We start from the raw sequence: 27176 nt of genomic DNA on the forward strand, positions 1-27176 counted from the left end.
TGCATGCTGCATCGGGATCTGTGAGTTGGGTGCTGGATGGGCCCCCCGCCTTTAATTCGGGCCCCCCCAACCCTGGGCCCGGGAGAACAGACCCGTTTGTCCCCCCCTGTCGGCAGGCCTGGAGCCCAGTATGATCAGTCCACCAGGATCCTGACAGTCATTCACTGCCCAGCAACGTGCAAATGAATGTTCCCTCAGAGTTGCTTGGATTTTGGGGCACCACAAAAAACCATTTAGTGATGGGGAGGTTGTCAAGGAGTGCATGGATTCATTTGATTTGATGACATGCAGACGCTCATAGAACTATTAGGTTACATCAGCATATATCACACTAATTCAGTTAGACATTATGATGTTCCGAACCTTTGCTTGAACAAAATATCCTTGACCGGACCGGACCGGAATTTTAGTTGCATACCCCTGTCCTATACCATATGAACTAGTTTCACCGAAAGGCCTGAAAACGTCTTTCCAATAACGATCCAGCAGGATGCAGTGTTTTATATTTGCCATGTGATGGCACTGATGACCAACTGAATCAAAGTTAAAAAAAAAAAAAAAAAAAGAAAAAGAAGAAAAAAGTGCAGGTCATAAGAGTTTTGTGGAGCTTGAGAGTGGATGGAAATAAGACTCTCTTCAATTGTTTGCTAAAAATGGCTCGTTTATCTGTCCAAGTTTTGTTTCTATTGATCCTGATTATTGTCTCAGAATGCAGTGGTGAGTATATCTCAGAAAAATTTATTTTGTTTTCTGTCTTGATGGAACAGCTTATACTGCTTATTCTTATTTAATTCATTGCTTTGAACTTGCTTCCACAGATATCCAAACTGTGACTGCGGATGATGCTGTTGCTCTCTGTAGATTTAATTCAAGTGAAATCGATACAGGAGGCAGAGTCAAGGTGACAAAGTACACCTCAGACAATAAAGCCATGGTCATCTTTGAGTGGCCCAAACAGGATCAAACAGCTAAACAACTGTCATGGGAGCCTGATGGAAATGGACTGATGTGTCTTCATCTGAAAAACGTACAAAAATCTGATGAAGGGGCGTACAGCTGTGAAATGTGGCGAGGATGGGAACGTGTCCGGGTGACAAACATGACTCTGAAAGTAAAAGGTAAGGTGGAAAGATTAAACAGTGACCTTTTTTTTAATTGTTAATCTTACTGAATCTGAAGATCTTTCATCGTCTTTCAGATTGCAAAACCCGTCCTGCAGTGAAAGCAAAACCAGACTCATCCGTCAGGCTGCAGTGCTCTGTAGACATCACACCAGAGAAGCAAAGACCACAAAATGTCTCCTGGGCAAAGCTGAAAGGATTTCACCATGAACCTGTTGACTCTCAGAGGGTTGGAATAGACAACACATTGGCTGTGTTCGAAACCGCATACTGTCTACTACATCCTTACATACTCATACTATCCATCCTGCATCCTGCTTACTCAGTCCATCAAACAGTATGCGAAGCGTTTACACTACAGCATACTACATAATAACCCACAATGCATTGCACTTCTTCTATGAGCAGAAATCGATCTGCTAAAGCTGATTTCACTTTAGCCCTAAACTCGTCAAATGTATAACTTCATCGAGATTTTTTTTTAAATTAGGCGACAAAGTGGTGGTTTAGAGTCCGAGTGTGTCGTTTATTTGTCTGAATATCAGCCGTTTATGATTTTGTTCGGACGAATTCGGCGAAATTCAAGCCAGCCGCAGTGAGCAACGCACTTCCGGTTATTTTCACCAAAATAAACCACCCCTTTCCCTTTCTCATGCAAAGCAACCTCAGTGATAAATCTGTGCTTTTACTTTGAAAACAAGAAGGCAATCTTTCAGCAATATCTCTCGCTTAACATCACCGTTTGGACCGGTGTCCCGTTAACGGGCCACTTATTATGCCAATTATGATGCTTTACCGACGGAGAGTTTTTTCGGCTCTTCAACAAAGATCGGCTCGCCGTCTTCGGTACATCATGGTCGCTTTCAGCATGGACTTGTTCTCAGATGTAAGGGTTTTTTTTTTTTTTTGTTTACTATTTTTAATCATTGTCAATCTAATCAGAAATCTCGTAATATGACATACCTACGAGCACAAACAATGGAGGGAAGATTAAATCTACAACCATACTCAGCTTGCTAAATGTACATCATGAAGAAACTGTCATTGTGAACTGAATAAAGTTTATTCAAATGTCCGTCGCGTTGCATCTTGGGCAATTTCAGTATGAGTAGTGAACACACGATGTATACTCAACATTTCTGGCGAATGCAGTATGCATCCGGGAACTTCTCGCATACTCAAAATCGCATACTGCCAGTGTAAACACACTGCATACTCAATAAATTAGTATGAGTAGTACGTGAGTATGCGGTTTCGAACACAGCCAGTGATAATCCAGACTGTGAGACACAGTGACAGTGGCTGGTATCGGTGTAATTATGTTCTTGGAAAAACTAAGCGCTGCGTTGGCATCCGTCTAAATGTCCAAGGTAATTTCTACCATTATAAAATGTTGTATTTGGTTTTGTCAGTGACAGCAAACATAACATCTCTCTATTTCCTGAAGAGGCAGTCGGCACATCTGAAACCACCACCCCAAACTTCTCAACACAAACTCGGCAAGGTCTGTTTGCTTTATCACTGTGATAGAATTATTAAAACTGCACATGCTGAAGAATTGTGGTCTAACAGCTGAGATGTATTTCTGGGATCACACTGGGGAGCTGAACACAGTGTGACGTTAATTGCAGTGACAGTTTCTATCTCTTTTGGGTTAGTGACGGCACCCTTACTTGGACTGTTCTTTCACTTCAGACAAAGAAGGAGGAAAGTTACAGCACAGCATCAGACTGCAGGTTTGATCAGACTCTTCCCTCTTTCAGTCCTTATATAAATCTACTGAAGTGACACTACAGTTTTGCTTCTTTGCTTCCAGGTGCACCGACAAAGACTATGGATTATGATCAGCAGTTGATTCATTCACATTCACAGGGTAAGTGCCAGTTTACAAGGAAAAATCTCAAAGTAAAGGCTCTTCAAGTAAGTGAAAAATAAAAGCCAAGACTGAATTAAAAGCTAAATTAATCCTTGGGTTCAGTAACTGAACCCAAGAATTAATTTAACTTTCAGTTTATTTAATCAATTTATTTAATTTGTAACTTAACTTCAGTTACAAACTAAATAAATTGAAATACTTTGCCTATGTTGAATACTATGACAGTAGCTCAAGTTTCCATTCAGTCACAGAAATGGAGGATGAGTATCAGACTTTACATGTTTCAGATCAATCGTAAGTGCCCATCTTTGTTCATGTTACCTTCCCGATCAAAGCACCTGCTCATTTAAACCTTCACTGACAAGTTTTTTTTTTGTCAAAATATCTCAGATCCTGCACATTAAAACATGAATAAATCTCATTACTCTGGACAAGAACAGCTGCATACTTGTAAGTACAAATCTAAAGTTATAATCACATGTCTATGAACTCATACTGGACTGAAAATAATTTTCTCTCCTCTATCTGTTGCGGTCTGTGCTGAGGCTCAGACGCAGACAGCAAGACGGAGGCAGGTCTGAAGAGTGCAAGAACAGTTTATTCTGGGGGGGTCAGGAAGCGGCGAGTCCAGGTGGCAGGTCCGAGTGGGCACTGTCCGAATAGTCGGTGGCGAGCTTCGGTCTTGGCGTCCTGGCTCTGCGTCCTGAGACTGTCCAGGGCAGGTGGGCGGCTGGAGAGGCAGAGAGTGGCTGGGTGCTGCGGTAGGCTGATCGGGACTCCAACTGCAAACAAGGAAGAACTTGGTCAGCTTGGGAAGCTACGAAGCTGAATGTGCTACACACGTGACACACGGGCGTAGATGTTACGATCCAGTGCTGACTCTCAGCCTGGGCGTCGCTTAAATAGTGCCAGTGCCCCAAGCAACTGAAAGTCATCCCGCTGACGAGCTGAACCCATGCTGCAGCAAGCCTCCTCTCCAGCTCCACCCACCTGAAAAACAAAAACAAGAACCTGCACAGCGCCACTAGGAGGCCGCTGCTGTGCGGGTCCTGACACTATCACCAGCTTTTTCTAGATATTTGATGCTAACCTCAGAAAAGGAAATTTTTTTCTCTTAAATTTCAACAACTTCATATTTAATCTGGATCATCATTGCACTGAGTCCATTTATGTCACTGATAACATGTCACGCTGTCACAGGTGCAAGGTGGAAGGACCCACGCGCAGGCAGCAGGCAGAGTTCAAAAAAGGGTCTTTTATTTTCAAGGGGAACTCAGGATGTCAGGAAACCAGGAACTCAGGAGGGCAGGAAACCAGGAACTCGGGGAAACTCAAAAAACACAGCAGGTGCAAGCCAGGACACGCGAACACACGGACAGACCCACAAGGAGCCGACAAGACACACCAGGAGATAAAGGGGGCAGGACAGGTGCAGCACATTAGGGAGTTAACAAGACAGACCAGACAGGAGAACAAGAGGAGCAGGTAGGTGACCAGGCAGGAGAACATGAGGGCACACAAACAAAACAGGACCCGAGCGCCCCCACATGGGTGCAGGGGCACAGGGCGTGATAGAAACCCCCTCCTAATGTGCGCCTCCTGGTGCACAACGAGGCAACTCTCCCGGGCAGAGGAGGGGGACAGATGGGACGGGACAGAAACCTGGGGCAGACGGGACGGGACAGAAACCGGGGGCAGACGGGACGGGACAGAAACCAGACTCAGACGGGGAATGGGCAGCCAGCACGGGACTGGTGTGCTGTGCTCCCTCGGGCAGCCAGCACGGGACTGGTGTGCTGCGCTCCCTCGGGCAGCCAGCACGGGACAGGAACAGGACGGGACGGGACGGAACTGCACGCCGGCAGCAAACAGGAACAGGACGGGATGGAACTGCACACCGGCAGCAAACAGGAACAGGACGGGACGGGACGGAACTGCATGCCGGCAGCAAACAGGAACAGGACGGGATGGGTCGGAACTCCTCCCTCCCCAAATGCCATCCAGGAAGGGAGAAGCAGGGGAAGCAGTCATCAGCTGATCCGGGGACGAGTAGCCTCGCCGGCACACGCCCCAGTCGGCGCGGGCTTCTTTCGCTCATTTTGATACACACAGATCTGCACAAACATAGTGCGCTGCGAAAGGATATAGGCGCACAGCGGCTGAGTCTATACTTCTACTGCTATGCTCCGGTATATCCTTCCGCCAAGCACTGCACATGCGCAGGTCTGTGTGGATCAAAACATTATTTTAAAGGATTGAAAAGAAAACATGTCTTTCAAAATGCTTTACAACCATTCGGATTTACTTCACGTGCTAATATGCCATCCCCTGGACCCAGTGGTGGGCCGTCAGGGCCTGCAAAGCCTTCTCTGCTGGCCTAAAAATTATCTGATATAAATTATATTTTGTCCATAAATAATTAATAAATGATTCCAAACGGTATGTTCCAGTTCCTTTCATAGTTTTCCCGTGGTTGCGCTGCTTCCAGACATGTTTTTTTCACATTAAATCATTTAACCAATCAGATTTCAGGCATCATCTGTTGCTAGGGCCAAAGAAATCTGCCCGAGGCCTTCGCTATCCGTTCCCGATGGCGCAGTGAAGTAAAGTGAAGCGTCAAACAGACAGCTGCTTCAACCAATCAGACAGTTGCTTCAACCAATCAGATTTCGAGTTGGCGACTCAGCGCCTTCTAGCTTCTAGCAACAGCGTATCCAGACCCTCTGATTTACATTCACCAAGAGATACAGTAGGTGGCGGTATGCACCTAAGTTGTTGGTCGCCTACCGCAATTATTCCAAAGAAGAAGAAGAAGAAGACCTGAAGAGAAATAAAACTTACGCCAGAAATACCACAGGACAAGCTGGACTTTCAGCCCTGGCTTTATGGAACTGAAACGCACGGATAATCTATATGACAGAGCAGTTGAACTCTTTTTGAGGAAGGAAAGGAGGATGTATTTTGTTTTCAAATAATCGGGATTTTGGTGAGTAAAATGTTCCTCTTTTCCTAAATAATATTGCTGTTTTATTAAGTTGTTGATGCTCATTGTATGTGCACAGATGTAGTAGGAGAATTGTGCACTTCAGCAAAGGCATTTATTCTGGCTGCACAAGTACCTATCTGCTGTGCAACAACTCTTTATGTGCATATCTGCATAATAAGATTTTTTTTTGTAGACAAAATAGTTATTGAGAGGTGGATTGGTTCAGGCGGATCTGTTCTGAAGGCCTTAGTGTGAAATGCACGGTCCGCCACTCCCTGGACCACTGGAAGGAATATTTTGTCCACTTTCTCAGTCTGGCTCTGTCTCCTTTTCACCTGCCATAGTTGAGCTAAGCTAACTAAGATGCGAACAGCTGGGAGCCAGGCACTGGACGAACAGACACAAAAAAGGTATTTATGAGCTTATCTCACTCTGTAAATGATCAGGATAGGGCGTGGGTCCAAAATCTTCGGAGTATTCCTTTAAATACAGTTTGAGTTTATCCATGTGAAATTGTGATTTCCTGTTTAAATGTTTTTTTTGTGTTTGAGATACGAAGGGACTATATTTACAGATGCTTATGTACAGTTCATGGTGTGGTTAATTACATTTAAATAAATAAATGTGTTTAGAAATAAGTTAAGGCTAAAAATCCATATGGGTAAGGTTTGTTTGATATTGTGGAGTAAACTGAGGTTTTCTTGTAAGTTTGGATCTTGAATTGTCTGTTAAAAAACTGAAGTTTCGTTATGGGTGGCTGTCCTGCATTAAAACAGATAGTCGGACAAGTGGAGTGGAGCCACACAGTTTTTTTACCTCTCTTTCTCTCTCTCTCTCTCTCTCTCTCTCTCTCTCTCTCTCTCTCTCTCACACACACACTCTTACTCTCTCTCTTTTTGTCTTTGGATATTACCTTTGATATTTCATTTATTTTTCCATTGGCATTATTTTTTGTAACATGACTTTGACTTTAACTAAAACAGTTTAACTCAATCAAGAGGACTCTGTGGAGTTTTTTGTTTCACGTGTGGATTACAATAGGAAATATGAACGTCAAGCTTGGACTTCATTAATCAGGAACCTACACAGCCACTGCAATAGGTGAAGCTGAAGATGCTCTCCCTGAAAACGGCTTTTTTACTCGCCCTGGCATCTGCAAAGTGTGTGTGTTACATCCATGCGTTATCGATGAACCTGTCTTGCATGCAGTTTTTAATGGGGGTTCATACATTTTTATTGAAACCCAACCCCGCCTTTGTGCCTAAGGTTTTTAACCAGGCATCTTCATATCGTCCTATCGAGTTGTTGGTGTTTTATCCTCCTCCTTTCACGGCGCAGGAGCATGAAAGCTGAACGCACTCTGCCCTGTGTGGGTGCTGAGAGCATATGTTGGCAGGACAGCTGGACTCAGGAAGTCCGAACAGCTGTTTGGGTCATGGGCTACATGATATCTGGGAGAACCGCTCACAAAACATTATTTATCTCACTGGATTGTGGACACTTTTAGCGTGGCTTATAAAAGCAGGGGGCTGCACGCGCATTCCACATGTGGTGTGGATGCATCCTGAGCACTTTTGTACTGTGTAAGCACTGTGTAAGAAATATGTGCAGCCACCAGCAGGGCAACACCTCACACTTTCACCAGATTCTATAACCTGGATGTTACTGCGCCACCACTGTCTCATGCAGTGTTGAGTTCAGTGCCTACTATGTCTGCCTGGCCGGCAGGACATATGTGTATGTTCCCACCTGGTCTTTGAGATAAGCTTGTCTGGCAATACTGGAGTCTCTATATCCCACAGTGAGATCCCGATACGAATGTGTAACGGTAACGCAGGTGTTGTAAGGCAAGCTCAGGGAGGACAGAAACCTCCCGTAGAGCAGAAGGGCAAAAGCTCGCTTGATCTTGATCTTCAGTATGAGTACAGACCGTGAAAGCGGGGCCTCACGATCCTTTTGACTTTTTGGGTTTTAAGCAGGAGGTGTCAGAAAAGTTACCACAGGGAGCAGGGCCCCGAGAGTTGTTGAGCGGGGGGGGGGGGGGGGGGGGGGGGGGGGGGGTGATGTGTTGTTGCAATAGTAACTCTGCGTGACGCACAAGAGGGGCGCCTCCGGTGACTTACCATCAGCTCGCAAGCACCCCAGGCTGCGTTTCCCGCCTGCATCTCCCTTTGTGATCGCAGCGGAGCTTCAGAGTGCTGGGATGATGCCGGCTCGCATCCCTGCCGTCGAGTTCTCGAACCCCGGCATCATTGGCGAGGCTAGCAGCCCGAAATGTCTCGGGTTTACACCCACGCTGTTTCTTGGGACGCCCTGTCCGCAACCCTTTCGCCAGGGGCCCCCCGTCTCCCAAGGCCAGGAGGGCGGGTGAGCTGCCTCCCTCGGTCACAGTCGTGGTACAGCCGTTGACGCTCCACTTCCAGACATGGTGTGCGATGCTGGGTCCGATCTCACCCTTGCTGTCCAGGACGCTGAGATGCGGTTACGCCCTGCAGTTCGTGTGTCGCCCGCCTCCTTTCAACGGGATCCTTCATACGCGGCTTGCATGCCCTGCGAGGGCGGCCGCTCTCGAAGCAGAGGTGTCCTCGCTCCTACGCCGGGGTGCGGTAACGGAGCTGAGCGTGGAGGAGCCACACTTGGGCTTTTACTCCCCCAACTTCTCGGTTCCCAAGAAGAGCGGTGGGATGAGACACATTCTGGACTTGTGGGTCCTGAACGCTCATGTGACCACCAGGAGGTTCCGTATGCTGACGGTCAAGCACCTCCTGGAGAGCGTCCGCCCTGGGAACTGGATGACGTCAGTCGATCTCATGGACGCCTACTTTCACATCCCCATTCTGAGGAGGCACAGGAGCTTCCTCAGGTTCGCCGTGGGAGACCGGTGATTTCAATACAACCAGCTCCCCTTCAGCTACTCTCTCGTTCCTTCACGAAGTGTGTAGAGGCAGCGCTGCAGCCCCTCTGTCCTCGTGGTCTGATGATACTCACCGACATCAACGACTGGCTGATACTAGCGCCTTCTTATCAGGAGGCAGTGGAGCACACGGCCCAGGTCCTGCTCCACATCCAGCTCCTGGGGTTCGTGGTGAACCCGGACAAGAGTGCGCCCCCCCCAAGCTCAGCAGATGGCTTATCTGGGTTTGAAGCTGGACGCTCTCACCATGAGGGCCCGCCTCTCCGAAGAGAGGCGAGTTTCTCTCCTGTCGACCCTGAAGACCCTGATCGTGGTGCCTGTAGCCCGGGTCCACCTGATCAGGACTGTCCTGGGACTGATGGCTGCGGCCCACGCTGTGGTTCAGTTAGGCCTTCTGCACATGTGCAGGCTCCAACGGTGGTTCAGTCGCCTCCGCCTCTTGGGGAAACGGGATGGACACAGAAAGATCTCGATCCCGCCCCAGGCACGTCAGGATCTCCTCTTCTGGATGGATCCTGCTCTCCGTATGCAGAGCGTTCCCATGGGTTGTGTGTCGCATCACGTCAAGGTGTTCATGGATGCGTGTCTCGCAGGATGGGGAGGCACCCTAGGCCACTTCGCAGTGGGCAATGCCTAGGACTCCACGCCCATTCACATCAATGTGCTGGAAATGACGGCGGTGCAGCTGGTGCTGCTCCATTTCCAAGCCAGGCTGCAGGACAGCCATGTGCTCATCAGGTCGGACAACACCACGGTGGTGGCGGAGCTAAACAGGCAGGGGGGACACGGTCTTCCCCCCTACATCGCAAGGTGACGGAGATCCTACTGTGGGTGGACCGGCACCTCACCTCTCTCAGAGCACGACACGTGCCCGGGCCTCTCAACGTCGGCGCCGACAGGATGTCCCAGGGAGGCCCACTCCACGACGAGTGGGGCCTGTCCCCGTGTGTGGCAGCTCGAGTCTGGCGCATATTCGGCCACCCGGTGCCAGACCTTTTCGCCAGTGCAGAGAACGCATAGCGCCCACTCTGGTTCTCGCTCAGGTTGTCAGACGGACCCCCTCTCAGGGTGGATGCCTTCACGCACAGGGTCTGTCCACCGGGCCTCCTGTATGCGTTTCCTCCGACCCGCCTCTTGGCCCCGTTGCTTCACAGGGTGAGGGTGCAGAGCCTCCACGTGATTGTGGTGGCCCCGGACACCCCGGTTGTTCCCAGACCTGGTCCAGCTGGCAGTCGGTTTTCTGTGGTCGATCCCCAGGGGGCGCCCTCCAGTCTCGCCCCATCCTAGGCAAGAGACGCTTGGCCTGGAAGCTGAGAGGATAAGACTAGTGGGACTAGATCTCCCCCCGGCGGTGGTTTCCACCATCCAGAGCGCCAGGGCCCCCTCTACTGTCAAGGCTTACAGGTCTCGGTGGCATCTCTTCACGTCGTGGTGCTCGGACAGGGGTTTGGACATGGTCTCCTGCACTATCGGCAGGGTGTTGAAGTTTCTACAGGCTTTGCTGGACAGCGGTCGCGCTGCATCCACTCTCGCAGTGTTTGCATCGGCTATTGTGGTGGGCCATGACAGCTTCGGCCGCTTTTGTGCGCACAGTCACCCACTGGTGAAGCGGTTTCTGTGTGGGGCGTGTCGGCTGCGACCGCCCCCCCAGGCATGTGGTTTCCCCTGGGACCTCCACACGGTGTTGGATGGTCTGAGAGAGCCCCCCTTCGAGCCTTTGGAGCAGGCGGAGGACCACTTTCTTTCCTTTAAGGCTGCCCTTCTGTTGGTGCTGGCATCCGCCAAGAGGGTTGGGGATCTCTGCACCCTGTCGGTCCATCCCTCCTGCATGGTGTTCAGTCAGGATGGGGGACTGGTGCACTTTTGGCCTAACCCGACCTTTCATCCCAAGGTGATCACTTCGGACTTCCGGTCGAGAGTGATCTGGATCAGGGTACTTGGCTCCCTGCTTGGCTCATCAGGGGATGACCATCAGCTGCGGTTGCTAAGTCCGGTCAGGGCTCTCCGTTGCTACGTTGAGCACACAGCTGGCTTTCGCACTACAGACCAGCTGTTTGTGAGGTTCAGGACCAGGGGGCATGGAGCCACGCTGTCCTCCCAGCGTCTCGCCCTCTGGGTTGGGGGCGCTATTGCAGATGCCTACGAGGCACTGAATCGCCCGCCACCGGTGGTGATTCGCACTCATTCCACACGGAGCATGGCTGACTCTGCGGCCCTGTGCAGAGGTGTCACGGTGGGTGAAATCTGCCAGGCTGCCTCCTGGGCATCCGTGTCCACCTTTGTGCGTTCATATCCTATGGATATGTGCACAGGCACTGTGGCCATGTCAGTTTTCAGTGAAAACAGGAGTTCTGTCGCTTAACTGTGTTGGCTCTCGTCCAGTCCGGCTTCTGCCTCCCCGGGAGGATCCAGACCGGGCGTGGTTTTACTGCCCGCCGTTGTGACTTGTGTCTCGGCTGGCTTGTGTGTGACGTTGTTACGGTGCTTAGGCACATCTGCGGGCGGCGCCCCAGCGCGAGGCTGCCTGCTGCTGATGTCTTGGAGGTTGATGTGGCTGTACTGGGCATACGGCCTGTTTACTTCCTTTTTTTCCCGCGCCAATCTTGTCAGCATACCAGCTGGGAGTATATTCATCCCTATGGCCTCCGCCTTGGTGAGTACCAAGCCCACAGGTGGGCTAAGCACCACACAAAGTAGAATTAGTAGTTACTAAACGTAACTCCAGTCCTACGAGTGTGTGCGTGCCCACCGACCTGCAGGCCCAGCTGCCCTGTTTCCTTTTCTACTGGCTGTTCAAAAGAAGGAAGTGGAGCAGGCGCGCGCTGAGTATATCCCCTTGGTGAGGGGCGTGGCAGTGTTCCAGCGCACGTAGGGGATTGGCGCATCGGTTTCAAAATTGTCTGAGTGATTGGCTGACCTCCACTTTTTAATGGAGAAACAAACCCACCATATAACTGATGGACATTTTATCAAGTGAAGCTTGAGAGTGATGACCGCATTCAACCTCTTTTCCTCTATTTGAATAAATGAAGCATAACTTGTGAGTCTGTTAGTCTCTAATGTACTGAGAACGTGTAATAAAAAGTACATGGAAAATATATTCAGATTAATAAGCATCGGTTTAAAAGCAAAGTTTAAAAATACAACCTAAGTTAGAAAACTTAAGTGGTGGGCCGTCAGGGCCTGCAAAGCCTTCTCTGCTGGCCTAAAAATTATCTGAATTACAGACTGATGTAAATTATATTTTGTCCATAAATAATTAATAAATGATTCCAAACGGTATGTTCCAGTTCCTTTCATAGTTTTCCCGTGGTTGCGCTGCTTCCAGACATGTTTTTTTCACATTAAATCATTTAACCAATCAGATTTCAGGCATCATCTGTTGCTAGGGCCAAAGAAATCTGCCCGAGGCCTTCGCTATCCGTTCCCGATGGCGCAGTGAAGTAAAGTGAAGCGTCAAACAGACAGCTGCTTCAACCAATCAGACAGTTGCTTCAACCAATCAGATTTCGAGTTGGCGACTCAGCGCCTTCTAGCTTCTAGCAACAGCGTATCCAGACCCTCTGATTTACATTCACCAAGAGATACAGTAGGTGGCGGTATGCACCTAAGTTGTTGGTCGCCTACCGCAATTATTCCAAAGAAGAAGAAGAAGAAGACCTGAAGAGAAATAAAACTTACGCCAGAAATACCACAGGACAAGCTGGACTTTCAGCCCTGGCTTTATGGAACTGAAACGCACGGATAATCTATATGACAGAGCAGTTGAACTCTTTTTGAGGAAGGAAAGGAGGATGTATTTTGTTTTCAAATAATCGGGATTTTGGTGAGTAAAATGTTCCTCTTTTCCTAAATAATATTGCTGTTTTATTAAGTTGTTGATGCTCATTGTATGTGCACAGATGTAGTAGGAGAATTGTGCACTTCAGCAAAGGCATTTATTCTGGCTGCACAAGTATCTATCTGCTGTGCAACAACTCTTTATGTGCATATCTGCATAATAAGATTTTTTTTTTGTAGACGAAATAGTTATTGAGAGGTGGATTGGTTCAGGCGGATCTGTTCTGAAGGCCTTAATGTGAAATGCACGGTCCGCCACTGGAAAACTTTATATTGAAACTAGAATATGGACCGAGAGTCATGCCACCCTGGAGCCCAACATGTTTCTTATTGTCCATCAGCTGGTGCATGAGCAGAAGAACTGTGTACCTTGGCAGTAGTGCTCATGCTCAGCAGCAGCAGCTCCACTGTCTCCACGGGCAAAGTCTCAGCCTTTCAGAAAAGTTCCCCTCTGGACTTGTTTTATCTCTGGGTGTCTGTTTTGAGACACAGAGGCCTGCGCATGGCAGTGCTCCGTGGAAGGATATACCGGAGCACAGCAGTAGATGCCATAGACTCAGCCGCTATATATCCTTCCGCGGAGCACTATGCTTGTGCACATCTGTGTGTATCAAAACGTTATTTTAACGGATTGAAAAGATAACACGTCTTTTAAAATGTTTTATAACCATTCGGATTTACTTCAAGTGCTAATACGCCATCCCCTGGACCACTGTAAGGAGTATTTTGTCCACTTTCGTCAGTCCGGCTCTGTTTCCTATTGACTTCCAGCAATTGAGCTAAGCTAACTACGATGCTAACAGCTGGGAACAAGCCACTGGACGCAGAGACACAAAAATGGTATTTATGAGCTTGTCTAACTAAGTAGTATTCCTTTAAAGTGAAAATAATCCCATTAATGTTCCCAGCTTTTCAGACTCCAGCATAGTGATCACTTCCATTGGGCCCACTCATATGTGCTGCAGGTGGGCGAATCTACATATACATGAAGAGGAAGCACAAGAAGGGTGCAGCTACTGAAGCTGGGTAGAAATGACGCCTATGTATTGTCACAATGGGGCAAAAATGATTTGAAAACCTGGATGAAAATGGAAATTGTCCTTTATGTATGTTTGCAGCAAATATTTAAATGATAAGATTATTTTCTTCAGGAACAAAAGACAATCTTGAGTGATTATAGTTTATTTTTTTACATTGACTTGTTATATTTCATGCTATCATGATAACATCATTAGATTTGCAAAACACATATCCAACATAAGCCAGGACCATGATTCAGCAGCTGAAAGATCAATTTTTCCATGAATCATTTGAAACATTTTTCTTGTGAAGAAATCAAAGGTAGGTGAACAAAGAAGCTGGAACATACAAATTAATGGTAAACATGACAGACTAAAAGTTTCAAGATGAAGCCTGAACTTGGACTTGTACCAAATCTCAATTAGGAGCCACAGCCAAGATGCAGAACAGAAGAAGCTTCTCATTGTGACTTAAAAATGTTAAGAAAAATATTTATAAAATAAAAAGAAAAAGCCTCTCAGTTGAATGGAAATAACTGTGGTTTTGTAAACTTCGCTTTGAAACAGCGATCCCTCTTGTAACGTGCAGAAATATGCTGATTGACATTTACAACTTCCTTAGTTATGATTGTGATGGAAATTTTTGTGTGATGTGTGACATGTGATGGTAATCAGTTATCAGTTGACTGAACCAGATGGTCTCCTGGGGACCAAGCAAACCCACAGGGGGTTTCTCTTCTGTTTATAATGTTATATGTTAAACAGATGTGCCTCCCCCTGACCGGGTGTTATCTATCAGAAGTGTTTCTATTGTTCCTGTGCTGTTCTTCTGATGCATCCCCAGCCACAGGGTGTTGAAGTGGGTTGGGTTGTTCACACAATGGATTTTATAAAATGTTGGTCTGTTTTGCAGAACTTCAGAACTCACACTGATCTTCTGACAGTGGAGACTTCTCTTCTTGCTGCAGCTGGAATATAAGAATCAAGGAACTCATAGCTGGTGCATTTATTTAATAGAATTTCCACGACATGATCAGAATCATTTTATTCGTAATTTACATGATACACATTTAATTCTTCCCATTCAGATGATCACATGCAATAATACAACACTCAAAAGAGACATCAGATATTATACAAATGGACTCAGTGCATCAATGCTCCACATAAAAGAAGGTGCACTATAGGAAGAGTATATATTTTTGCCAGACAACACTGGAAACAGCCTGTTGTTGTATTTCAGTCTTTGTCATCAAAGGGAAAAATAATCCCTTTAATGTTCTCTTCTATTTTGGAATTGTATATGTTAAACAGATGTGCCTCCCCTGACCGGGTGTTATCTATCAGAAGTGTTTCTATTGTTCCCGTGCTGTTCGTCTGATGCATATCATTTTATTTACATGATAAACATTTAATTCTTCCCATTCAGATGATCACATGCAATAATACAACACTCAAAAGAGACATATCAGATATTATACAAATGGACTCAGTGCATCAATGATCCACATAAAATGCCAAGTTGTTGAAATTGAAGAAAAAAATCTTCCTTTAACAGAGTTGACATAGAATGTTTAGTAGGCTGTAACAAAGGAAAGAACATGGATTTGCTCATTTTAAAAAATATGTCAATGAAGATTCAAACAAGCAAGTCATGAGGAAGGTAACATAAACAACGTGGGTAATGACAATTGCTTTGAAACAGGTAAATTCTGATATATAATCAGCCTTTCTGTGGTCGGCCCTCAGTAACAGGAAACTTGAGTTATTGTCACACACTGTGGTGTAGTAGTCAGCACTGACACGATGCAAGAAAAAGACCACAGTGATATTTCTGACTTGAACCCTTCCTGTGTAAAGCTCGCATTTCAGTGAGACTGCACAGTGTTTTATATTCTGTGGTTGATGTTTCAGTCAAATTTAATCTAGAAGAGTTTTTCTGGAAGGTCCAGTGCCCAGTCCTCAAGTGAATATGGGATTCTGACCTTCGCCTGAATGCCTACATGTTCGTCTCTTCTCTCACACCCCTACCACCTCCTTTGACCTTTGCCTGCAGAACTACATCTCTGCCTACACTGAACTCTGCCTCTCCTCTTTCCTTTGCTTCATAACAGAGAGAAATCTAGTCCCACTCCAAAAACCTGGTAATACCTTCTGGGCTCTAACACCTCACCCACTGGCCAGACTCTGAGTCCCACATCTGCAAGATCCTGACCTGACTTCTTGCCAATGAGCTCTTTTTGAAGCCCGAGAAGTGCAAGTTTCATGTCTCCACTACCTGGCTGAGGGGGAGACATGCATAGAAGAGAAGAGAAGAGAAGATAAAAGAAGAAGAGAAGGTAAAAGCTGTTGCTGAATGGCCGACTTCTAGCTGCAAAAAACACCAATGCTTCCTGGGATTTATTAACTTTAAGAGAAAGTTCGTTCATGCTTTCAGTTCTTTGCTTCTGACTGCTTGGAGCTGTCTTCTTCCAAAGGTGACAACCTTGTGCCTTCATGTAGAGATTCTCCTTCGCAGAGCAGAACTATAGCATTGCAAACAAAAAGAACTATTGGCCATTGAGCTGTATGCACATTGCTTCAGTTCTTTGTTGTGTTACGGATTTCTTTGTATTCTGTGTTCCAGTCATTCCAGAATTCTGTTCCTAGTTCTGAATTCAAACTTCTGACCTGCTTTCTGTGTGAGTATGATTCTGTCCAGCCTTCAAGTGATTACTGGATTCTGGCCTTTGCCTGCATGACTATGCCTCTGCTGTCTCTACAAACTCCACCTTCCTTTCTCTCCTACTTCATCATGAAGAAAACTTACCTCGTTTCCTGCTGTACCTGGTGTAATGAAGTCTATATCATCTACACCGAGAGGCCATCCCAGCAGACCCATCACCTGCTGATGATGCTTTACTTTACTTGGCGTTTCTGTTCTCAGCTTTTCCCTCTTCTCTCTTGTATGAAACAAATATCGTCTACAATAAAAAATAAAAATAAAAATGCAATAAGGTAAATTAATCTTTCTGAGACTTCTGTTGTTTATGGAGTCAAATATAAAAAGATACCTTTGCTTACCATGAGTGACTTTTCAAACAGTCTGACACAAAGCTAAATCTTAGCTTGAGCTTAGAAGCAACACAGCTCCGGAATGACATGTCAGATAGGTTAAGATGGTAAAATGAATAAATCATAGCTTGATATAATTTTGCTTGATCATTTACTTTGGCCATTAGTTTCAGTGAAAGGCCTATAAAAGTCTTTCCAATAATGTTCAAGCAGAGTGCAATGTTTTGTATTTGTCATGTGGCGGCGCTGATGAGCAGCTCAATCAAAGTTAAAAAAAAAAAAAACAGATGTGAAAGATATAAGTCATGAGAGTTTTGTGGACCTTGAGAGTGGGTGGAAACACAATACTTTGACAGAACAATAAGACGCATTCACTTGCATGCAAAAAATGGTCCATTTTTATGTTAAAGGTTTCTTTCTATTGATCCTGATTATTGTCTCATCAGAATGCAGCGGTGAGTATATTTCAGAAAGGTTTCTTTGATGTTTTCTGTCTTGATGTAACAGCTTATACTGATTCTTCTCTAAGATGTCATAATTCTTTGCTTTGAACTTGCTTCCACAGATACCCAAACTGTGGCTGCATATGAAGATGCGACTCTCTTTAGGCTGAATTCAGATGAAATTGAAGCAGAAAGGTGCTACCAAGTCAAGGTGACAAAGTACACCTCAGACAAAAAAACAATGGTCATCTTTATGTGGCCCAAAAAGAATCAACCATCTAAACGAATGTCATGGGAATCTAACGGAAACGGACTGATGTTTTTCCATCTGAAAAATTTGCAAAAATCTGATGAAGGGACGTACAGCTGTGAAATCTGGCAAGGATGGGATCTTGTTCTGATGAAAAACATGACTCTGAAAGTAAAAGGTAAGGTGGAAAGATTAAAATACTGACATTTTGAATGAAAGTCTCACTGAATTTTAAGATCTTTCATCTTCTTTCAGATTGCAAAACCCGTCCTGCAGTGAAGGTAAAACTAGACTCATCCGTCAGGCTGCAGTGCTCTGTTGACATCACACCAGAGAAGCAAAGACCACAAAATGTCTCCTGGGCAAAGCTAAAAGGACTTCACCATGAACCTGTTGACTCTCAGAGGGTTGGACCAGACAACACATTGATAATCCAGACTGTGAGACACAGTGACAGTGGCTGGTATCGGTGTAATTATGTTCTTGGAAAAACTAAGCGCTGCACTGACGTCCGTCTAAATGTTCAAGGTAATTTCTCCCATTATAAAATGTTGTATTTGGTTTTGTCACTAACAGCAAGCATTAACATCTCTCTATTTCCTGAAGAAGCAGATGACACATCTGAAGATACAACAGCCACGACCACCCCAAACACCCCAACACACACTCTGCAAGGTCTGTTTGCTTTTTCACTGTGAAAGAATTATTAAAGCTGCACAAATATAAACTCAAGAACTGTGTTCTAACATCTGAGATGTACTTTTTCCAGGATCACACTTTGCAAATGTGATCACACTGCTAGTTCCTGCCACTTTTGGGTTGGTCACTGCCACCATACTTGGACTGTTCTTTTACTGCAGACAACGAAGGTGGAAAGTTACAGCACAGCATCAGACTGCAGGTTTGATCAGACTCTTACCTCTTTCAGTCCTTATATAAATCTACTGAAGTTACTCCACATTTTTCCTTTTTTCTTCCAGATGCACCTACAGAGACTATGGATAATTGTTATCAGCAGATGCTTCAGTCACATTCACAGGGTAAGTGCCAGTTTACAAGAAAAAATGTAAAAGTAAAGGCTCTTCATCTACCATGAATGTACTGAAAGTCAGAGTCACAGGAAGCATTCTCGCTGCATGTTATTAATGTTCAACATACTGTGCTTGTGCTATAAGTTATCAAAAACACAAAATCAACTCTGAGATAAATTGCAGCTTGCACACTTTCCATTAAAGTTCAGGACTTTACTCATTAGCTTGCTGCTTGTGGAATAAATGTGTTTTTTTCCCTGCATAAAACAATAATTTCTGACTGTGATTTTCATAGTGAAACTTTGCTGATAAAGGACAGTCAGTGTGGGTTTATCTTAAAAAACCTGATGAAGTCAACTAGTGAACAATAAGTGTTAAGATTGAATTAAAATAAAATTACTCCTTGGGTTCATTTACAACTTTAATAAATTGAAATACTTTGCCTATGTTGAATATTATGACAGTAACTCTAGTTTCCATTCAATCACAGAAATGGCAGATGAGTATCAGACTTTACATGATCAATCGTAAGTGCCCATCTTTGTTCATGTTACCTTCCTGATCAAAGCACCTACTTGTTTAAACCTTCACTGACAAGTTTTTTTTTTAAATATCCCAGATCTTGCACACCAGTGCATGAATAAACGATATTACTCTTCACATGAACGGCCGCATACTTGTCAGTACAACTGTAAAGTCAAAATTACATTCTTTGAAATCATACCGAACTGACAAATATGACTAAAATAATTTTCTCTCCTCTATCACTGGCTTTTTCTAGATACTCTATGCCACCTTTGGAAAAGGAAAATTTGTTCTCTTAAATTTCAGCAACTTCGTGTTTATATCATCGTTGCACTGAGTCCATTCATGTCACATGTGTCTTGTGAGTCTTTCATTATATTATTATGACATCTGTATTCTAAGAATGATGTGTTTCTCATGTATTTTTGAACGGAATGATGTTGTAAATGTCAATTAAATATATCTTCCTGTTACAAGAGGGGGTGCTGTTTCAAACAGAGGTCTACAAAAATGTAGTTATTTCCATTCAGTTCACAGGCTGTAACAGATGACAGAAATCATCCGTGACTGTTGTCGTTCCTCAACATTTATACGAGGTATCTTGGATCCCATCGTAGACCAACCCGGTCAGTCAAGCGTTCAGATAGCCGCCGGTGACGGGACGCGTCCTGGGGTCATGGAGGGGGAGCACTCCTCAGTCAAGCTCTCTTAACATGCTTTACTCACTTTTGAACGCATTTCAACCGAGAATGTAACCACGTTGATTGCCAATATGTGTTTGGATCACTCAGAAAATGGTTGTATTTTTTTTTCCCCCTTGTATATTTGAATGGATACAAACATGATGGTGTTTCCAGAATGTTACTGTGAGGTAGTGTTGGTGCATTCACTTTTAAATTTGTCTTTAGTGTGGACTGGGCCATAAACAGTAAAATTGTTTAATACCTCAATGTCCAAATAAAAAAAAAACATTATTTGCATTGTTTCATTGGAGGAGGGAATGGCCAGATAATTCCCACTGAAATGTATTACTGTAGTTTAAAAGACGTCGTTTGAGACACGAAAAAAGTGTGTAGATGGTTTCCTGGACACAAATTAATTTTCTTGACTCAAATCATGAATTGCCTTGAGACTTTGTTGTGTAGACATGAGTCTTGAAAAGAAGTGATAGTACATTGAGACTTAATGGGCCATTTTCACAGCTCCACTACTTCCTGAAATTAACTGTGCACATTCATTTCCTGTCTTGCATTATTGGCCAAAATGATTAATCCAGGTGTGTCTTGTTGCAGCAGTCTAAACCAGACACACCTGGATTAATCAGTTTGGCCAATAATGTAAGACAGGAAATGAATGTGCACAGCTATTTTCAGGAAGTAGTGGAGCTGTGAAAATACCCCATTGGTACAAGTCCAAGTTCAGTCTTCATATTGAATATTTTTCCTCTGTTATGTTTCCTACTAGTTTGTATATTATGGCTTCTTTGTTCATGCTGACATGTTGATGTAAAGAAATAAAACAGAATTATCCAGATTTTTTTAAAAAAAATCTTTTGTTCCTGAAGGACTTCATCTTACCTTTTAGCACTTGAGGACTCCTGCCCTGTGCTGACTCCTGATTGGACAGACATATGTCACCTCTATCCAATCAGACAGGGGCCCGCGTGGCCACGCTCGTTGATTTGCGTCAGTCCGTCAGCCTGATGAGCTAGCTAACGTCGGTGTAGCGAGCTAGCCGCTGCAGCTCCGCGTGCCTCGTGGAAGCTCAGCTTTCAATCGATACACAGCGGCATGTAGTGTCTCTCTCCACAGTAAGCCAAGAGTTAGCCACTATGAGCAAATCTCTGGCAGTCCCACCACTGTTTCGTCCACTTTTTGGGTTTTGAACAACTTTGCGTCTTTCTCTGAACAAGACTCCAAAACGGTGCTGCCATAAAAAGCTACAAACGATGATGGTGAAAATTTGAGTCCCTCGAGAATTACCGGTCCAGAGCAAGATTTTTTATAAATTAAATTTGGCAATTTAGAGTTGAGAACACCTCAGCAGGGTCACTGCTGAATCATGTCAGAGGAAACATGGACATGTGGAAAATGATCTGAGATTAAAAAAAAGGGCCTAGCAGACTGAATCGGCCGCCTGAGGGCCAGTGAGTGAACGTGATGTTCTCAGGAGATTGGATTTTAACTCCTCAGCAAAGACTTCTCAGGCAGGAAAACAAGAAGACACCCTGTGAAGGTAAGGGGCTGCTGATACATTGCTGCCACTATTTGCTGCTGCTGCTGCTGTTGTTGTGTGACTGGTTTTTTGATGAATGTATCGTGTGCTTGACATGCAAGATAGTGTTCTGCTTTAGAAAATGAGGGTGATCTGTGCTGCTGCTGCATTGTTGGTTCTGCTGAAGTCTGGTTGAAGAACATCTCTGTCTTTTTTTGTGAGAGACAGCACCCTGCTGTTTTTTGTTCCATATTGAAGGATGTTACAGAAATGCAAGTATAACTTGTTGTTAGTGCGTGTGTGGGGTAGACTGTATATTGAGATGTTTAGTAAACAGTCTTTTGTGTTTATATATGATAATAAACATTATTATTTGTTTATGTATCTTATTCTTTCCATGGTGACAGGTGAGACTCTGCCTCTTATGACTTGCACATCATTAAAAAAAAAAAAACGTTTGACCTTCACAGAAAATAATGTCATCTAGCTCACGTTCTCACAGCCACCATTCACACAACAGTAACAGTCACTGGGCTGCTATTTTACTCCAAATGAAAGGTGTGATTTATGCTGTATAAAGTGTAGCACAAGTTCATCTTTCTGAGATGACCTGGAGGAAGTGGTTGCTTCGGTGAGTCAGTCCATTTCCCTGTCTTGTAACACTTCCTCTCTCAGTGTGGCCATAGTTCACCTGCTTGTGGCCAAATAAGGTCATCTCATGTGATGACAGATTCATCATTGGTCACGAGTAAACTCCAAAAAAAGAGAGAGGAGCAATCAGATGGGTTTTTGAAACTGAAACTGTCTCCATTTAGTGCTAAACCATCATCAGAACTCCACCTTAGGTTCTATCTGCCACAGATCTTAAATGGTATCTGTGGACGTGTTCTCATGAAGAGGAATAAAAGCTTACTACTGCTGTGGTTGAATGCAGGGGCTCTATATGAAGAGTATATATTTTTGCCAGATAGCACTGGAAACAGCCTGTTGTTGGATGAAGAAGGGTGCAGATAGCTACTGAAACTGGGTAGAAATGACGCCTATGTATTGTCACAATGGGGCAAAAATGATTTGAAAACCTGGATGAAAATGGAAATTATCCTTTATGTATTTTTGAAGCAAATATTTAAATGGTAAGGTTTTTTTCTTCAGGAACAAAACACTGCAACAATCTTGAGTGATTATAGTTTATTTGTTTACATCGACTTTCAGGTTATCATGCTAACATCATTAGATTTGCAAAACACATATCCAACATAAGCCAGGACCATGATTCAGCAGCTGAAATATCAATTTTTACATGAATCATTTGAAACATTTCTCTTGTGAAGAAATCAAAGGTAGCGTGAACAAAGAAGCTGGAATAGACAAATTAATGGTAAACATGACAGACTAAATTTCAAGATGAAGCTTGAACTTGGACTTGTACCAAGTCTCAATGTACTAACACTTCTATTCTTCTTATCATGACGATGTGTATGATCTGAGACAGTGATGAGGGATAACAACAGCCAAGACGAAGAACAGAAGAAGCCTTTCAGCTAAATGGAAATAACTATGGTTTTGTAAACCTCGCTTTGAAACAGCGAGCCCTCTTGTAACAGGCAGAAAGACGTTGACTGACATTTACAACGTCCGTAATTAAGATCAACATCATTTTATTCTTAATTTACATGGTAAATATTTAACTCTTCCATTTCATATGATTACATGCAATAATACAAGACTCAAAAGAGACGTATTATACAATTGGACTCAGTGCATCGATGATCCGCATAAAATGCCAAGTTGTTGAAATTGAAGGGAAAAATGTTCCTTTACCGAGTTGACATGGAATGTTTAGTTGACTGTGATAAAGGAGAGAACATAGATTTAGTCATATATATGGTTTAAAAGGCCTGTGGGTGTGACTTAAGATTAGCACTCACAGGTTTGCATCCGTTCACCATCACAGTTTTCCTGCAGTCGTATGCAGGATCTGAGATATAGTTAAAAAATCTGTCAAGCAAGTCATGAGGAAGGTATCATGGTAAAGATGGGTACTTACGATTGACTTGAAACAGGTAAATCCGGCCCTGAGTAACAGGAAGCTTGAGTTATTGTTTCACACTGGTGTAGTAGTCAGCACTGACGCGATGCAAGAAAAAGACCACAGTGATATTTCTGACTTGAACCCTTCCTGTGTAAAGCTCACATTTCAGTGAGACTGCACAGTGTTTTATGTTCTGTGGTTGATGTTTCAGTTAAATTTAATCGAGAAGAGTTTTTCTGAAAGGTCACTGTCTGATTATTTCCTGCTCGTGCTGTGCACAAACTGGACAAAACGTTCAAAAAATGTTATCTAAACAAGGGTAATATACAATATGGGCAGCCTCTGTTCCAGTTTAGTGAATTCATCATTGAACTCAAGGATTAAGTTAAGTTTTATTTCAATCTGAGCTATAAGTTTTCAACAAGCTGACTTCATCAGGTTTTTTAAAGTAAACCAACACTGACTGTCCTTTGTCAGCAAAGTTACACTTTGAAAACATCAGTCAGAAAACACTGTTTTATGCAGAAAATAAAACACACATATTTAACACACAAATAGAATACTAACTGGTAAATTCCTGAACTTTGAGTGCACTTACCCTGTGAATGTGATGGAATCAAATTTAAGTAATTCTCCAAAAACTCTATGCTTATGCCTGGAAAAAAAAAATTCCACAAGAAAAAAAAAACTGTAAAAAAATGAATGCAAAACTGTAGTGTTATTTTAGTAGATTTATAAGGACTGAAAGAGGGAAGAGTCTGATCAAACCTGCAATCTGATGCTGTTTTGGGACTGTCCTCCTTCGTTGTCTGCAGTAAAAGAACAGTCCAAGTATGGTGGCAGTGACCAACCCAAAAGTGACAGGAACTAACAGTGTGATCAAATTTGCAAAGTGTGATCCTGGAAGAAGTACATCGCAGATGTTAGAACACAGTTCTTGACGTTATATTTGTGTAGCTTTAATGATCATATCACATTGATAAAGCAAACAGACCTTGCAGAGTGTGTGTTGGGGTGTTTGGGATGGTCGTGGCTGTTGTGGCTTCAGAGGTGTCGTCTGCCTCTTCAGGAAATTGAGAGATGTTAATGTTTGCTGTCCGTGACAAAACCAAATGTAACATTTTATAATGGTACGGATTACCTTGGACATTTAGACGGACGTCAACGCAGCGCTTAGTTTTTCCAAGAACATAATTACACCGATACCAGCCACTGTCACTGTAACTCACAGTCTGGATTATCAATGTGTTGTCTGTTCCAACCCTCTGAGAGTCAACAGGTTCATGGTGAAGTCCTTTCAGCTTTGCCCAGGAGACATTTTGTGGTCTTTGCTTCTCTGGTGTGATGTCCACAGAGCACTGCAGCCTGAAGGATGAGTCTGGCTTTGCTTTCACTGCAGGAAAGGTTTTGCAATCTGGAAGACCAGGGTTTCCCTCAGTACTTTATAGGCCTGGCTGACCGCCAGGCTTTACTTGCCCCCCCCCCCCCCCCCCCCCCCCCCCCCCCCCTCCCCCTCCGCCAGGCTAAGCGTCGGTGTTTTGTTTTGTTTTTTTGTTTTTTTGTTTTTTTAATTGTAAATATGTTTTTATGCACCAAAACAGCGATACCAAAGACGGTCTCTAGAGCTTTTAATGGCATCTTGTGATACTGTTGCAATGGCGACACCTTCTGGTCGATACGTGAACACACAGGGGGTCAGAGGTGAGGCGTGTTTTCATCAGAGGGTTTCAGCAAGTTGATGAGGCAGAGCCGGTGCGAGTTAGCATGGATGTTAGCACGTCGTCAGAGCAGCCTTCTGTGAGCCGCGATGGTAAACATCGAACTAGCGGATTTAATCCAAAATGGTTCGTGTTCTACCCTCAAAATGATTCGCTGTCCAAACGGTGGAACAGCGGTGCTTCTGTTTAATGGACCAGCCACGAACAGCATGCTTCATCAGTCTGGGGGATTCCATTCGTACACATTCTTCTTCTACGTGCTTCACACTGCACTATACGTCTAACAGTAACACTGCGCCCTCTGCTGGACTAAAGGAGGTACTGCTGGACTTATGCACTGCTGTGAACTCCATATAAACAACAAATACTTAAGGAATATAAGAATATTATTAACTGTAAGCAATCTAATAATTTTTCTTTAGTTTTTCATTCAAAAAGTAGACAAGGTCAGACAGTCCAGCAGATACCTCTTCAGCCTCTGAGTGCCCTGTTTTTACGCCTTGATCATGTTTGCACTTTTTTATTTTTAATTTATTTTACCTTTAAATGTGAACAGCAATGCCTTGTTTTAAGATTCATTAGGATTTAACTTAATTGAAAACAATTGATATTTATTTTAATTGTATTTTTTGTGTTTGTTAAAACTTTATTTAAGATTATGCCTTTTTGTAAGACTCTGCATTTAAGTAATGTTAATAAATGCTTACAAGAACACAAAATAGTCATAATTTCCAAATTTCTGTCAACTTTTAACTTTTTTTTTTTTTTTTTTTTTTTTAACAAACACGGTGGGCTTCTCTAGCAGTCCAACCACCGGGCTTAGCAAGTTTTCTGGGGGAAACCCTGAAGACGATGAAAGATCTTCAGATTCAGTAAGATTAACAATAAAAAAAAAGGTCACTGTTTAATCTTTCCACCTTACCTTTTACTTTCAGAGTCATGTTTCTCACCCGGACACGATCCCATCCTCGCCACATTTCACAGCTGTACGTCCCTTCATCAGATTTTTGTACGTTTTTCAGATGAAGACATACCAGTCCATTTCCATCAGGCTCCCATGACATTCGTTTAGCTGTTTGATCCTGTTTGGGCCACTCAGAGATGACCATGGTTTTTTTGTCTGAGGTGTACTTTATCACCTTGAATCTGCTTCTTGCATCAATTTCATCTGAATTCAATCTAAAAAGAGTAACAGCTTCATGTGTAGCCACAGTTTGGATATCTGTGGAGACAAGTTCAAACCATTTATAAAATGTTACATCAAGATAGAAAACATTAAGAGATTCTAAGATATACTCACCGCTGCATTCTGATGAGACAATAATCTGGACCATTAGAAGCAAACCTGGAACTTCAAAAGGAGCCATTTTGCATCCAAGCAAAGAAAGAATGAATGTTCTGTCAAACTTTGTGTTGAGTTTTCACTGCGCCTGAAAAATTTTCTGAAAATATCTAAATGTGGGTTTTCTGTCAGACAGGTCAGCTTTCATATGATTCGCGATATTTCTTCAAATCAAGCTTCAGTGCAGTCTTCACCCTGCACAGTCATCAGTGGTGGTCCTGGCTTATCATACTGGGGATGGGGGTGGTGCTGTGGTGCAACAGGGTGGTGGTGTTGTTTTGGGGGGTGGGGGTGTGGGGGGTGGGGGGGGCGACGGGACCATTGGACCATTGATGCAATAAACAACAGAATACTCATGTAGATAACTGTTGGTTGTTACTGAAGTGGATTTGGGTCCCCTTATAAAGTGTTTCTGACTTTTATCTCAGAATTCTGACTCTGAGTCAAGAGTGGGATAACAGCTGGCAGCTTTCAATGTCAGTGAACTTGTCTCTGAGACGAGTTTAACCTGAGGCTTACCAGAAATGTCATTGTCAGATTTAACTCAGCATACGTATGAATTGACAAATGAACATCCATAAATAGATACACGTCACACACACACGCACACACACACACACACACACACACACACACAACATGTTATAAGACTCAACCCTATTCTGTTTTGTCTCTACCCGGCCATATTTTCCATTCTCATAATATATAATTTCATTGCTATGCAGATGACACTCAGCTCTACCTTTCAATGTGTGTGTGAGAGACTTTTTTCTAAGCCTCAGGTTAAACTTCTCTCGAAGTCGAGCTCACT

General features: G+C 43.9%; 2 protein-coding genes across 12 annotated transcripts; one reads left to right on the plus strand and one right to left on the minus strand.

Annotated features, from left to right (window-relative positions):
- The first annotated feature begins 1010 nt into the window (after positions 1–1010).
- On the plus strand, positions 1011–20285 carry LOC115396795 (uncharacterized). Of its 4 annotated transcripts, XM_030102824.1 has the most exons (9): positions 17128–17265; positions 17376–17681; positions 17759–18031; positions 18110–18178; positions 18273–18404; positions 18484–18543; positions 19025–19061; positions 19154–19213; positions 19316–20285. In XM_030102824.1, the coding sequence occupies exons 1-8, from the start codon at positions 17190–17192 to the stop codon at positions 19176–19178; spliced, it is 978 nt and encodes a 325-aa protein (XP_029958684.1). In that variant the 5' UTR covers positions 17128–17189; the 3' UTR covers positions 19179–19213; positions 19316–20285. The 4 variants fall into 4 exon arrangements, with proteins under 4 accessions (XP_029958685.1, XP_029958684.1, XP_029958681.1 ...); XM_030102821.1 differs by lacking the exon at positions 19154–19213; XM_030102822.1 differs by lacking the exon at positions 19154–19213 and having other exon boundaries at positions 18113–18178.
- Positions 20286–22530: 2245 nt separating this feature from the next.
- On the minus strand, positions 22531–26546 carry LOC115396793 (uncharacterized). Of its 8 annotated transcripts, none has more exons than XR_003932401.1 (8): positions 26324–26546; positions 25946–26245; positions 24300–24719; positions 24074–24205; positions 23904–23960; positions 23321–23400; positions 23202–23251; positions 22531–23120 (listed from the first exon to the last, which is right to left on the minus strand). XR_003932401.1 is itself a non-coding variant. In XM_030102820.1 (8 exons), exons 1-8 carry the CDS (start codon positions 26388–26390, stop codon positions 23163–23165), a joined length of 996 nt encoding a protein of 331 aa, XP_029958680.1. In that variant the 5' UTR covers positions 26391–26546; the 3' UTR covers positions 22531–23162. The 8 variants fall into 8 exon arrangements, 7 of the variants coding, with proteins under 7 accessions (XP_029958680.1, XP_029958675.1, XP_029958677.1 ...); XM_030102820.1 differs by having other exon boundaries at positions 22531–23232; positions 23321–23348; positions 24300–24368; positions 24447–24719; XM_030102815.1 differs by having other exon boundaries at positions 23202–23232; positions 23321–23348.
- Between the last annotated feature and the right edge of the window lie 630 nt (positions 26547–27176).

Source organism: Salarias fasciatus, chromosome 11, assembly GCF_902148845.1.
Source record: "Salarias fasciatus chromosome 11, fSalaFa1.1, whole genome shotgun sequence".
NCBI lineage: Eukaryota > Metazoa > Chordata > Actinopteri > Blenniiformes > Blenniidae > Salarias > Salarias fasciatus.

Excerpts from the sequence above, each read along its gene's own strand:
- LOC115396795 (XM_030102821.1), top strand. The coding sequence starts at position 17,190 with ATGCAAAAAATGGTCCATTTTTATGTTAAAGGTTTCTTTCTATTGATC. Across the intron at positions 17,266-17,375 it reads TGTCTCATCAGAATGCAGCG|ATACCCAAACTGTGGCTGCA; the intron begins GTGAGTATATTT and ends TTGCTTCCACAG. Across the intron at positions 18,544-19,024 it reads GCTTCAGTCACATTCACAGG|AAATGGCAGATGAGTATCAG; the intron begins GTAAGTGCCAGT and ends ATTCAATCACAG.
- LOC115396793 (XM_030102814.1), bottom strand. The coding sequence starts at position 26,390 with ATGGCTCCTTTTGAAGTTCCAGGTTTGCTTCTAATGGTCCAGATTATT. Across the intron at positions 26,246-26,323 it reads TGTCTCATCAGAATGCAGCG|ATATCCAAACTGTGGCTACA; the intron begins GTGAGTATATCT and ends TTGTCTCCACAG. Across the intron at positions 23,349-23,903 it reads GATTCCATCACATTCACAGG|GGCCGGATTTACCTGTTTCA; the intron begins GTAAGTGCACTC and ends CCTGTTACTCAG.